The sequence below is a fragment of the Eubalaena glacialis genome, chromosome 17 (assembly GCF_028564815.1).
Source record: "Eubalaena glacialis isolate mEubGla1 chromosome 17, mEubGla1.1.hap2.+ XY, whole genome shotgun sequence".
In the NCBI taxonomy this organism is placed as follows: Eukaryota; Metazoa; Chordata; class Mammalia; order Artiodactyla; family Balaenidae; genus Eubalaena; species Eubalaena glacialis.
In genome coordinates this window covers 18,823,860-18,838,554 of record NC_083732.1, presented here as the reverse complement: position 1 = coordinate 18,838,554, position 14,695 = coordinate 18,823,860, and the positions used below count along the sequence as shown (strand labels likewise).

General features: G+C 38.8%; 1 protein-coding gene across 1 annotated transcript in view; it reads right to left on the bottom strand.

The window, feature by feature from the left end:
• Positions 1-13,180, bottom strand: part of LY96 (lymphocyte antigen 96) — a 28,347-nt gene extending 15,167 nt beyond the window's left edge. The window contains exons 1-2 of the mRNA XM_061171951.1: positions 13,040-13,180; positions 648-737 (exon numbers count right to left, since the gene is read on the bottom strand). Coding sequence (XP_061027934.1) covers positions 648-737; positions 13,040-13,151 — 202 coding nt within the window. The 5' untranslated portion in view covers positions 13,152-13,180. The remainder of the gene's footprint in view (positions 1-647; positions 738-13,039) is intronic.
• Between the last annotated feature and the right edge of the window lie 1,515 nt (positions 13,181-14,695).

Sequence of the window (14,695 nt, the reverse complement as noted above, 5' to 3'; positions counted from 1 at the left end):
ATGGAAACCCAAGTTTACTTATCAGCTGAATATCTAATGATTGACAATGGATATACCTAGTAGATGGTTAGAAGTTTCAAATTATTTCAGTTTTTACCATGCCATTATGTAATCCCTCCTCATGAGTGTAAGCTAGCCTAGTGACTTGCTTCTAACAAACAGAATACAGCAAAGGCGATAGGGTGGCACTTTCATCATTAGGCTACATAAGACTGTGACTTCTATCTTGTTAGTTAACTGTCCCCCTTGCTAACTTCAATGAAACAAGAAGCCATGATGAAAAGGCCCACATGACAAGGAACTGAGGGCTGGCCAACAATCAGACAGAAACTGAACACTGTCAACGACCACATAAGCTTAGAATTGGGTCCTTCCCTAGTTGAGCCTTCAGAAGAAACCCTGGCCAACACCTTAATTGCAGCCTTGTGGGAGACCTCCTGAAGCTGACACAGGTAAGCCATGCCCAGACTATTGATATACAAAGACTATGAGATAAAGAATATGTCCTGTTTTAAGCCATTAAGATTGTGATAATTTGTTACATAGCAAGAGAAAACTAATACACATACATTTAGAACACCATCATTTTTCATTGATATTTCTGGAACCCTTTTAATTGATCTACAAAAACAAAACTTTGGACTTACTTGGAATGTAGTAAAGATACAGATTTCCATGGCCTCCCTTCAATGTTATACAGGGCTCGGTATTTATAGAAATAGGGAATTTCAAGTTATCTAAATGGAAGAAAGAAAATGTCAATAAAATTACTATAAATCATTTACAATAAGTATTCTGAATATCAGCTCCCCAAACTACCTTTAGCATTAAAATTTTATAATGAGAAAAACTGAGGGTAGTTAAAAATATCTCCTTCCCCAGAGGAGTGAAGTCAGCCAGATGGTAGAGTAAAAAGTCCTCCTTCCCTTGACAAACACACCAGTTCAGCAAAAATTTACGGACAATTTCCCTTTGTGAGAAATCAGAAACCAACCGAAAGTTTCCTGCATCCAGGAGAATGTAAAACCAGACTCACCAATTCAGTACTGAGGTTCGGGACACCTCTCACAAGAGACACTGCTGCTGGCATAGCATAATTAGGAAAAGATAACCTACCCCTCAATTTCACTCAGAGAGAAGAGATTGGTTCATGCGTTCCGAGCCCCACATTTTCCAAGGAGATCCCCAGAGGACTAAAGAAAGAAAGTCTGAACAGTGTTATAGCTAGTAAGGAGACTGAATCAGTAATCAAAAATTTCCCAAAGAAAAGTCCAGGACCAGATGGCTTTACAGGAGAATTCTACCAAACATTTAAGTCAGAATAACACCAACCCTTCTCAAACTCTTCCAAAAAAATGAAGAGGAGGGCACACTTCCAAACTCATTTTATGAGGCTAGCATTACCCTGATAGTAAAGCAAGACAAAGACACTACAAGAAAACTATAAGCCAATATCCCTGATGAGTTTAGATGCAAAAATTCTCACAAAATATTAGCAAACTGAATTCAACAGCACATTAAGAGGATCATATACCATGACTAAGAGGCATTTATCCGTGGGATGCAAGGATGGTCTAACACACAAAAATCAATTAATGTGATATGCCCCATTAATAGAATGAAGAATAAAAATCGCATGACCATCTCAATAGATGACAAAATTCAACATCCTTTCATGATAAAAACTCTCAACAAACTAGAATTAGAGGAAATGGCCTCAACATAGTGAAGGTCATATATGAAAAGTCCATAGTTAACATCATACCCAACAGTGAAAAACTAAAAGTTTTTCCTCTAAGATCACAAGCAAGGCAAGGATACCCACTCTCAACATAATACTGGAAGTCCTAGCCAGATGAATTAGGTAAGAAAAATAAATAAAAGGCATCCAAATCAGAAAAGAAGAAGTAAAATTTTCTGTTTGCAGATGACATAATTTTATATCTAGAAAACCCTAAAAACTCCATTAAAAATTGTCAGAACTAATCAAAAAATTCAGTAAAGTTACAGGATACAAAATCAAAATACAAAAAAATCAGTTGCATTTCTATACACTAACAATGAACTATACAAAAAGGAAATCAGGAAAACAATCCCATTTACAATAGCACCAAAAGAATAAAATATCTAGGATTAAACTTACCTAAGGAGGTGAAAGACCTGTATGCTGAAAACTACAAAACATTGATGAAAGAAATTAAACAAGACACAAACAAATGGAAAAGTATCTTATGTTCATTGATTGGAAGAATTAATGTTATTAAAATGTCCATATTACCCAAAGCAATCTATAGAGTCAATACATTTCTATCAAAATCTCAATGGCATTTTTTACAGAAATAGAAAAAACAACTCTAAAATTCATATGGAACCACAAAAGATGACAAATAGGCAAGAAAATCTTGCGAAAGAGGAAGCATCACATTTCCTGATTTCAAACTATACTGCAAAGCTACAGTAATCAAAACAGTATGGTAGTGGCAAAAAGACAGCCATATAGACCAATGGAACTGAACAGAGAGCCCAGAAGTAAATCCATGTGTATTTTGTCAACTAATCTTTGACAAGGATGCCAAGAATGCACAATGGGGAAAGGACAGTCTCTTCAACAAATGGTGCTGGCAAAACATGCAAAAGAAAGAAACTGGACCTTTATCTTATACCACAAACAAAAACCAATTCAAAATGGATTAAAGACTTAAACATAAGATGCAAAACTGTAAAAATCCTAGAAGAAAATACAGGGGAAAAGCTTCATGACATTGGTCTTGACAATGATTTCATGGATATGACACGAAAAGCAAAGGCAGCAAAAACGTGAATAAACAAGTGGGACTATATCAAACTAAAAAGCTTCTGTACTGCAAAGGAAACAATCAACAGAGTGAAAAGGCAGCCTATGGAATGGGAGAAAATACTTGAAAACCATATATCTGATAAGGTGTGAATCTCCAAAATATATAAGGAATTCTAACAATTCAACTGTAATAAAACTAATAACCTGATTTTAAAATGAGCTAAGGACTTGCATTTGTTGAGACGTGGATGGATCTAGAGACTGTCATACAGAGTGAAGTAAGTCAGAAAGAGAAAAACAAATATCGTACATTAACGCATGTATGTGGAACCTAGAAAAATGGTACAGATGAACCGGTCTGCAGGGCAGAAGCTGAGACACAGATGTAGAGAACAAACGTATGGACACCAAGGGGGGAAAACCGCGGTGGGGTGGGGATGGTGGTGTGCTGAATTGGGCAATTGGGATTGACATGTATACACTGATGTGTATAAAATTGATGACTAATAAGAACCTGCGGTATAAACAAACAAACAAAAAAACTAATGCTAAACTTTCTTTGGGTTACTTGTATGGAAATATGTTAATATAAATGTTTCAGACATTACATGAAATTTCTAGAAATCTTATATGTTCTGGTATAATGTTATAAGTCATAATTCTAGTTATTACTTTAAAATGTATATCTCAGAAATAACTAAATTTCCTTGTCAATTGCATTATTATGAACTTTCATCAAATCTTTAACCGTGGTCATTTTTAAGTCTTTTGTCATTTACAGACAGTTCTGGGTGTACTCTGATGCTTTCACAAAAATGTCCCTATAAAAGGGTTTCATCTTCAAGGAATTCTGGTAAGTACAGGTTTCTGGTAACTGACTATACTGCTGAACTGAATGAATAAGCATTTTCAGAACTCTAATGGAAAACTGATGAATTCATAAAAGTACTAACAAAAGATCAAGATAAAAAAAAATTAATTACATGGGACTGAGTGAACTGATGAGGATGATTATAATTTCTGTGACTTTCTGTTTGAACAAAAAAAAAAAATCCCACAAGGACTCAGAGGCAAAAAATATACAAGTCAATTTTCACTGCAAAGTAAAGGAGCTGTTACAGTGAAGGATTACTGGACTGAATGTCAATATTATGACATAGTATGAGTGTGTTTTGTGTTTGGTAATTGCAATCATTGTTGCTTTTGTTGTGGTCATCCATTTCCAGTGCTTGGTGTCAGTTTATTTATCTCTTGTAAAAATAAAATACAGTGTGTGTGAATAAATAAATAAAATAAAATGAGCTAAGGACTTGAATAGACATTTCTCCAAAGAAAACATGCAAATGGCCAACAGGTATATGAAAAAATGCTCAACGTCACTAAGCATCAGGAAAATGCAAATCAAAACCACAATAAGATATCACCTCACACCAGTCAGAGTGGCTATTATCAAAAAAAGAAAAGAAGGACAAGAGTTGGCAAGGATGTGGAGAAACTGGAATGCTTGCACACTGCTGGTAGGAATGCAAAATGGTACAACTGCTATAAAAAACAATATAGAGATTCCTCAAAAAATTAAAAATATTACCACCATATGATCCAGCAATCCCACTTCTGGGTACTTATCCAAAACAATTGAAATCAGGATCTCGAAGAGATATTAGCATTCCTAAATTCATTGCAGCACTATTCACAATAGCCAAGATGTGGGAACAACCTAAATGTCTATCAACAGTTGTATGTATAAAGAAAATGTGGTATATACATACAACGGAATACTATTTAGTCTTAAAAAAAAGGAAATTTTGCAATATGCTACAATATGGATGAACCTTGAGGAAATTATGCTAAAGGAAATAAGCCAGTCATATAAGGACAAATACTGCCTGAGCCCACGTATCTAAAACAGTCAAATTCATAGAATCAAAGAGTGGATGGTGGTTGCCAGTGGCTGAGGGGAGAGGGAAATGGGGAGTTACTAATCAATGGGCATAGAGTTTCAGTCAAGCAAGTGAATAAGCTGTAGAGATCTGCTGTACAATTTCATGCCTACGGTCAACAATGATGTACTGTACACTCAAAAATTTAAGAGGGTAGATCCCATGTAAAATGTTCTTACCACAGTAAGATAAAATTTAAAATACTGTACGAATACCAAAAAAACTCCCTATAATGTAAACAGATTAGTATTTTAATGCCCTTACATTGTTAAGGTGGAGGTTGAAGGTAGTGAATTACTTTAAACTGTGGGGAAGGGGGTGAACTCCCCAAAACATATTTTCATAAAATTACTTGTTCCATTTTCATACTTTTTAACCTGTTCTTTTCTACATTGCTCTTCTTTTCTATACTCTCCTCACCTTTCTGTATGTTCCATTGGTTAAAAATAGAAAATACACATCAAGTACTTAGAATTCTAGTAAATGGTAAGTGACTGAATACATGAATGAATGAGTTAATAAACAAATCTTCCTAAATAAGAAGTTTCAAGAAGGATGTAGAAGAGCTTATAAAAGCCCTGAGGAGGAGGAGGAAGAGACTAAACCAGTTTTATTTAATTTGCCCCTGAATGCAACCCTTAAAATTAATGTTAACAGCTCTCATTCAATGAATTTAGTTTGCCTGCAATAAAAATCTCACAGAATGAGCTATATTAACAGTCATTTCATCGAATCATGGATGTTCACAAACATTTGATGCAAAGATGTTTATTCCTGTGTGGATTATGACCAAAGGAAAACCTGCCCAATTTGCAATAACATGGATGAAACCTGAGGGCACTGTGCTAAGTGAAATTAGTCAGACAAAGAAAGACAGAGAATTCCCTGGCGGTCCAGTGGTTAGAACTCCGAGCTCTCACTGCCGAGGGCCCGGGCTGGGGAACTAAAATCCTATCAGCCGTGTGGCGCAGCCAAAAAAAAAAAAAAAAAGACAAATACTGTATGACTTCACTTATATGTGGAATCTAAAAAACAAACACACTCAAAAGACAAAAAATAAACTCACAGACACAGAGGCTGCTAGAGGTAGGGGGTGGAAGATCGGAGAAATGAGTGAAGTGGGTCAAAAGGTACAAACTTCCAGTTATAAAATACATAAGTCATGGGGAAGTAATGTACAGCATGGTGACTGTGGTTAATAATACTGTTTTACATATCTGAAAGTTGCTAAGAAAGTAGATCTTAAAAGTTTTTACCAAAAGAAGAAAAAAATTGTAACTATGTGCGGTGATGGATGCTAAGTAGCTTTATCGCGGTGATCACTTCACAATTATATACAAATACCGCATCGTGTTGTATACCTGAAACTGATATAATGTTATATATCCATTATATCTCAAGTAAAAAAATGCTCAGAGGTGACTGAATAAATAAACATTGTGCATCTATTTACTGAATTAATATACAGTCATTAACATGAATTTTTAGGATATTTAATGTTATAGACGTTTATGGTATACTATCAAGTTTAAAAAATGCTGGTTACCCAACAGTATATACAATATGGTTCTACTTTTACTGTTTTCAACATATATCATTATATATCTAAAAGAATAGTTACCAAAATATCAGAATGCTCATAGTGGTTAACTCTTAACTGTGATAGGCTTATGGTGCCTTCTTTTCTTTTTTTTTCACCTATATTTTTGAAGGTTTGCATAATTAATATACTTATTAACTTTCTTACCATGAAAGGTTGACACGGTATTGAAACGTGGGTACTTTCATATGCATTACCGAGCACAGTGCAATGTGTCTCTTCTTTCTCAGTGATAAGCTTGTAGAAAACCCTCAGAGCAAGCCAACCAAGACTCTGGAGCAAAGCCGGGAACAAGTTAAAAGCAGTGAATCACCAGGGCCATGTTGTATGTCATAAGGGCAATTCTCTATTTTTAGTTAAGGTTCCCACATGTCTGAAGTTGGTCTGATTATGATGAAACCATCGACAAGTCAATGCAATCAGACAAATGTTCAGAATACCCCTATGGGTGCTCAGTGTTAAGCCAGCACCAGAGCAAGGCAGAGTCGGGTAGGGTGGAGTGAGGGTGGAGAATAGAAGTGTAACCTTAATCTTTATGTCAGGAAGCCTGAGATTTTTCTAGGAAGACAAGACCACCATACATTAAAAAAATTAGATGTAAGAATCAAAAGATCACATAACAGTACATAGCATGTGATTTTTAATTTATTTGCAAAGGTTTGGGAACTAACGGAAAATAGCTTTATTACTTTAAAGTCACCATGTTTATGGTAAAATTCTACATTTGGTTTATTAAATACTACAGAAAGTAGTGACCAGGTTCAGCAAAAGCACAGTACAAGAGCCTCCGGTTTCCCCTGCAACCACAAATGTCAGCATTGCGAATCCATCATAGCACTTTCCCACTGAGCTCTGCCTCAGAATCCTTCTTAACCCAACAATCCAGGCAACTGCAGTTGGCACAGAAAATGAAACCAGTGCCACCCTGAGTGTTGGCATTAAGTACTATTGGAGATCAAGGGAGGAAGCATTAGCTGGAGTTGAACCATCACAGCACATCATTTTACCTCTTGAACAGAATTTCCATTACATAAATACGCAGTTCCTTCTGACAGGAATGCCCTGTCCTCATCGGTCTAGAAACTCCTTGTCTGCCTTCAAAATGTACTCAAATATCAACAATGCTGTTAAGCCGTCCTTGACTCCTCCACCCCTCCCCAGCCCGACAGCCACAAACACACTATCATTCACAGTACTTGATCATCCTTCGATGGTCATTTAAAATGTTTACTACAATTATTTGTTTGCATGTCAGTCTTCTTCATAAAAATAGCACAAGCCTTGAGGGCAGGAAGCATGTCTCATTCATTTTTCATGTCTCTTGCGCATAGCACACTGTAGATAATAAATGTGTGTTTATTCACTTCTGCTTAGCATCAAATATTGCTCTAGGCACTAGAGAAACAATGAACAAGACAGGCAAGGGCCCGGCTCTTGATAAATGTACACTCTAGTAAAGAAATCAAACAGGGCCATGAGAGAAAGACTGAGTGTACGGTGGGGATGGAGGAGTTGGGGGTGGCAATGGGTAGAGATACCTCAACTACAGTATCCAGTAAGTGAGTGACAGAAAGCAACCAACCCTGTGGACATTGTAATCAGGAGTACAGACTCATAGGTGACAATGACTTTGACATGTTCAAGCAACAAAAACACACACACATATATACACAAAGACCGTTACATGAGATACATATAATAGACAAAGTCACAGAGACAGACAGTAGAGGTTACCAGGGACTAGGGGGGAGGAAGAAATGGGGAATTATTGTTTAATGCGTACAGAGTTTCTGTTTGAGATGATGAAAAATTCCGAAAATGGATAATGGTGATAGTTGCAAAGTGAAGTGAATGTACTTAATATCATTGAATTGTACACTTAAAAATCATTAAAAGGGTAAATTTTATGCTGGTTATATTGGCAATACAAACAATAACCATAATAATAATATAAGTCAGTGTAAATGGAAAATAATGAGGGAGGGTGGGAATCATGGGAATCATAGGAATCAGACAGGTAGGCAAGGGCCATCTCGAGGGGTCTTGGACGCCTTGGTACAAAGTTGGGATTTCACTCTAATTGTAGTGAAACGCCACTGGGGGGCTTTAAGCAATTGAAATAACATTATATAACTTATTTACATTTTTAAAAGATCTCTCTGGTCTCTATGCTAAGAACTGATTGTATGGAGGCAAGAATTAAAGTGGAGAAAGGACAATTTAAGAGGATGTTGCAGAGGCCAGAGAAGAGATGAAGGTGACATGAGTGGTGAGCAAAGGAAAGTGAAAAGTAGTTGGCTTTAACTATTTACAATAGCCAAGACATGGAAGCAACCTAAATGTCCATCGACAGAGGAATGGATAAAGAAGATGTGGAATATACAATGGAATATTACTCGGCCATAAAAAAGAATGAAATAATGCCATTTGTGGCAACATGGATGGACCTAGATATTATCATACTAAGTGAAGTAAGTCATACAGAGAAAGACAAATACCATATGATATCACTTATATGTGGAATCTAAAAAAAAGATACAAAGGAACTTATTTACAAAACAGAAACAGACTCACAGACATAGAAAACAAACTTATGGTTACCAAATGGGAAAGGTGGGGAGGAGGGATAAATTAGGAGTTTGGGACTAACATATATACACTACTATATATAAAATAGATAATCAACAGGACCTACTGTATAGCACAGGAGACTCTACTTAATATTCTGTAATAACCTATATGGGAAAAGAATCTGAAAAAGAATGGATATTTGTAGACGTATAACTGAATCACTTTGCTGTACACTTGAAACTAATACAACATTGTAAATCAACTATACTCCAATATAAAATAAAAATTAAATTAAAAAAAAAAGTAGTTGGGGAATTCCCTGGCAGTCCAGTGGTTCAGACTTGGTGCTTTCACTGTGATGGCCTGGGCTCAATCCCTAGTCAGGGAACTAAGATCCCACAAGCCACACAGTGTGGCCAGAAAAAAAAAAAAGTAGTTGGCTTTAGAATATATTCTGGGGATATTAAAAACGGAATCATCGATAAATTCAATGTGAAAAATAAGGGAAAGAGATAATTAAGGATACCCCTGGTTTGGGGGTAAGGAATTAGGTGGATGATGAGATAGGGAAGATTTAGGAAGAAACAGATTTGGAAAGGAGTATAAGAGTCCTAGCTCCAAATGGCTCTTAGACTTCCCAGTGGCCATGTTGAGTTTGTAGAATAAACAAATGAATCCTGGTGATATGTATAGTTATCCCTCCTACTACACATAAGTAAGACAAAAGCCAGAAGTTCCTTGAAGATACCAGCTACATCTTAACATAACCTTTGCATTCTCAGTATTCCTCAGCATAATAATGAAACCTAATGCCTATTAAAGACTTATTAAACTGAATTAAATTCAACTGACTTGACTAGGCGCTGTAAGGGAGGTAGGACTTTTGATGGACCTCAGAGGTTTCCATGAAACAGAAAGATGGACACGAATATTTCAGGTTACAGAATAGTACACATATATATCAACAGAAGTATAAATAAAGGCCAGTAAAGAGGCTGGCCTGCTTGGAGTTGGGGGGACACTCCAGATGCCAAGATACGCTCACTTAGCTGGGAGGACCATGCTGCAACCATACGTCCAATCAGTCAGCAAGTCCTGTCGGCTCCATCTACAGAATACTTCCAGAACTGGACCCCTCCTCATCGCCTCCACTGCTCCCCCTCCGGTCCGAGTCACCATTCTCTCGCTCACCTGGATTATTGCAACAGCTTCCCAACAGGTCGCCTGCTTCCACCTTTGCCGCCTTACAGATTATTATCAACCCAGGAGCCAGACCAGGCTTTACTCCCTGACCTACATGGCCCTCACTCTCTCCCCATTCCCTTCTATGTCATCTTCTGCTACTATCCCACACTCATTCCATCGCAGCCACACTGGCCTCCTTGCTATCCCTCCATCACCAGCCGTGTTCCCACCTCAAGGCCGTTGTGCTTGCTCTTCCCTCCACCCCTTCCGCTGGATATGGGCGTGGCTCACTCCCTCAACTATTCCTGTCCTTGCTAAACATCACCTTCTCAGTAAGGCCTTCCTTGCCCGTCCTAATTTAAAATGCAACCCCCATCCCCATCTCTGTACTCTCTATCCCCTCCCCTGCTTTATTTCTCTCTCGCAGCAATCACCACCATTTGACATGCTGAATATTTCACTGATCGAACCTCCAGGAGGGCCGTGACTTTTGTCTTGTTGTTCACTGCTAGATAATATCCTCAGTGTCTAGGGCAGGCACATGCCAGATGCTCAGTGAATATTGGTTTAATTAAATTAATTAATTCCTTGAGTTTCAGGACTATCCATAGCCAAAAAAAGGTTAGAGCTGAGTTTCACAACTCTAGGTTACGGGACGGTGTGTGTCCAGGGCTCTGTGGACTGACTCAGACAGCCACATTTTCTGCCTTTTCCAAAGGTGGAGCATAAAACAGTCAATTCTTGCCATTTCTGTATGTTATGGGCTGAACTGTGTTCTCCTTAAATTCATATGTTGAAGTTCTAATCCTCAGTACCTCAGAATGTAACTGTCTTTGGAGACAGGGCCTTTAAGAGGTGATTAAGTTAAAATGAGGTCATTAGGGTAGGCCCTAATCCAATACCGTTGGTGTCTTAGAAGAAGAGGAGATTTAGACATACAGGGAGTCACCAGGAATGAGTGCATACAGAGAAAAAGCCATTTGAAGACATGGCAAGAAGACAGCCATCTGCAAGCCAAGGAGAGAGGCCTCAGAAGGAAACCAAACCTGCTGACCCTTGATCTTGGATTTCCTGCCTCCAGAACTGTGAGAAATAAATTTCTGCTGTTTAAGCCACCCAGTCTGTGATGTTTTTTATGGCAGCCCTAGCAAACAGGTATACCGTGTATGCCCAGTAGCTTGGCCAAATGGGAATCATCCTCACAGAAAGGACTGAATTGTCGTCACCAACATCCTGACAATAATACCTAGAGGGATCAGTGCTTCCCACAAATGACGCATTTCCATCTCAGCCAGGACGGATTCTCTAAGGCAGGGAAAGGTTGACGTGGCAGGGGCAGGGGAGAGGGGCATGGCAGCAAGCAGGGTCTCGCTTAGCTGTATATCCCACCTGCTCTCCACGGTCCCTACATCCGTGGGGCAGCAGGAAAGGACCACAGAATTTCTCAGCATTGGAGAGAAACAGATAAAATCCCTCCTCAAAAATCAAATCAGAAGACAAATTGAGTTAGTGTTACTAGAAGATTAAAAGCTAAATAATAATATGAAGTGTTATATAAATAAAGGCCATAGGAAATACAGCACAGAGAAGGTAGCATAATCAATGCATGGAGTAGAAGCGCCAAAGGAGAGGAGAGAAGGGGGCCGAGTGCGCTGAAGAGGGCCTGGAACAGGGCAGTGTAAACTTACCTTGCGGGGTGGGGAATTTTCAGGGAATTCAGCACAATCACAGACAGAAAAAAAAGCCACCAGTCTGAGACTAGTCACACACTTAGGTCTTGCTCCCACATTTGGCAATTACCCTAATTCCCCAGAAGTAACTTTATATTAATATTTGCCAGAGTGTATTTGCAGGATTGTAAACACACACTCAAAAAATAAAACAAAATAAAACGGAAAATTGGGGGAGTAAATAGGTTTCTTTATTGCAGAACTTCTCAGAACTCAAAGTCCATTTGTAAATCTCCCCCAAATGATTAGACCACAAATCCTTTTTTCCCATGAGGATTTCAGCTAGCAAGTATTTTCGGGAGCATCCCCTTAAACCTTCCTGATATCACTAGTGGGTAGAAAAGGCCAAGCAACCTATAGTGAGCAACACAGTGCAAAGCACCAAACCAAAACAGTAGTCAAGCCCCGAAGCTGTGCTTTCAGACCAGCAGATATTTGTAGAGAAAGAGGGAAAACTAAACAAAACAAGATAAAACAAAACAACAGTGATCCAACCAGTAAATAGCATTAGAGTGTGGCTGATTTTTTTTTTTAAGTAATCAATATTATTGTTTCTATGTGGCTCTGTGCTAAAAATTTTACCTCAAAACAATCCTTGTAAAATGGGTTCAAAAATCACTTTCACTTTACAGATAAAAAAGCTGAGGCACAGAGAGGCTAAGACTTTGCTCAAGGTCACACAGTAACTGACAGAATCAGCCTTACATCCAATTAGGGAGGTAAGTCCAAGAGCCTTCAAAAACCACAGCCTGAAACACTTACAGAGCACCTGTTATACACCCAACATAACGTTGGAAAAAAAAAAATCATTGCCTGGAGCTATAATCAATTCCAAGCAGCAGCTAGGACTGTTCTACCTTCTCAAGAAGACCCGGTCAGTCTTGGGGCTGAGGCAAAATCTCAGAAGCAGATAGTTCTGCCCAGACTGGGAAGAATCTGAAACTGGGTTCAAGGTAGAGATAGCTGACCACAGGAAAGGACAGACGCACTTGGAGGTCAAGTGCAACACAGTTCAGAGACCTGTGAGGCCGGTGACGGATGGAGAAAATCCACCCAGGGCAGGAACCAGACATCACTTTTGCTGCCAGCAGCCTCCCCGGCAGCTGGAACATACGGTCATTTCCTGCATCCCGGCGACAGCGGAAAAAGGTTCCTGTGAAAACTTGCCCTTGGAACAGTTGACATTATGAGTACCTGCTTTTGCCCTCGTACTTACCACAGTAGGAGTACCAAACACTTGTGTCAGAGGAGTTGCAGATCCAGAGTTTCTCTCCAGGTTCAGTAAATGTGGAAGAAAACAGGGTGGAAAAAAGCATAAATGGGAACATGATTCAGTATCTTCAAAACTTTAAAAATGCAACGACAATCAGTAACTAATCATCAGACTCTTCCTTTTTAATAAGTAGAAAAAATTTAACTTAGTCATCAGTCACATGATTTCTGAGTTCCTATCCAACTGTTTCCTCTTTTGAATGTGTGTGTGTGTGTGTGTGTATGTGTGTGTGTGTGTGTGTGTTTAATATCTGAGCACTTCCTGCAAGAGGAAAGGAAAATGATTCAGAATGTACTCTTTGCAAACACTTGATACAAATGAGAGCACAGAGCTTTAAAAACAAAACCAGTACTTCCCAATCAATAGTAAAAAAAAACCACCCTGTAGGTCTTCTTTAGAAGATCAAAAGACTAGCACTCTTTATCCCTCTGCATTGCTATTCTCTCTCCCACAGGTTCTTTTTTTTTTTTAAACCCTAAGCACCCCCTCCTATTCCGTCTTTCTTTCTTTATGGCCATGCTGCTGGGCTTGGAAGCGTGGAGTCCTAACTGCTAGACCGCCAGGGAATTCCCTTCCACAAGTTCTTTATACAACAATTCTCATGGCCAGAGAGCAGAACCTAAAGCTCTGAACTGAACAGGCTCACGCAAAGTGTTTCTGCTCGGCAACAGGTTCAGGCAAAGAGTAGAGCCCGGCTGGATGAGACCCCAGACACAGGACATTAGCTGTAGTTCTGCATGGTGGGTGGGGGGGTCTCACCAGGCTTGAGAATGCACTCACTTTAGCAAACTACAGGTCCAGGGAATACCTTAAAATGGTCATTATTTTGTGTGTGGAATGTATTTCATTCCAAAACTCTCACTTTGTTCTAGAAAAACAGCCACCCCTTTAGATGCTTTGCTACCTGAAATTCTTTAAAGGACATGGTCTGGGATTAGTAGCCAAAAAATGGCATGGAGTTGGGGCCTTAAAAACCTACAAGTTTAGAGGAAAACAATCATATTTGTAAAAGGTTTTACTAAAGAACTGTACTACTTTCCCATTTTTTTAAAGGTAAAAATCCATGGGGTGGGGCGTAGTCTGGGGAAATGGGGAGTTGCTCAATGGGTATTGTTTCAGGTTGGCAAGGTGGAAAAGTTCTAGAGATCTGTTGCACAGCAATGTGAATACAGTTAACACTACTGAACCGTACACTTAAAATTGGTTAAGATGGAGAATTCCCTGGAGGGCCAGCGGTTAGGACTCCATGCTTCCACTGCAGGGCACATGGGTTTGATCCCTGGTCGGGGAACTAAGATCCCACAAGCTGCCCAGTGCGGCCAAAAAAAAAAAAAAATTGGTTAAGATGATAAATTTTATGTTATATGTATTTTCCACAATTTAAAAATATATTTTTTAAGTGGGGGGAAAAAAAGAGGACAAATCCATGAACGCTTCTAGTAGTCTCAAAATACCATTTCCCACTAAAGGGAACAAATACTCTAGAGAAATTACTGTTTCCAGGTCTGAGGCAGAAAAGGTTCAAGATGAGCCTAAAACATCTGATCATGTTAGACACCCAATTTGATGACAGTCCCATTGACCAAAGATGGGTTTCCT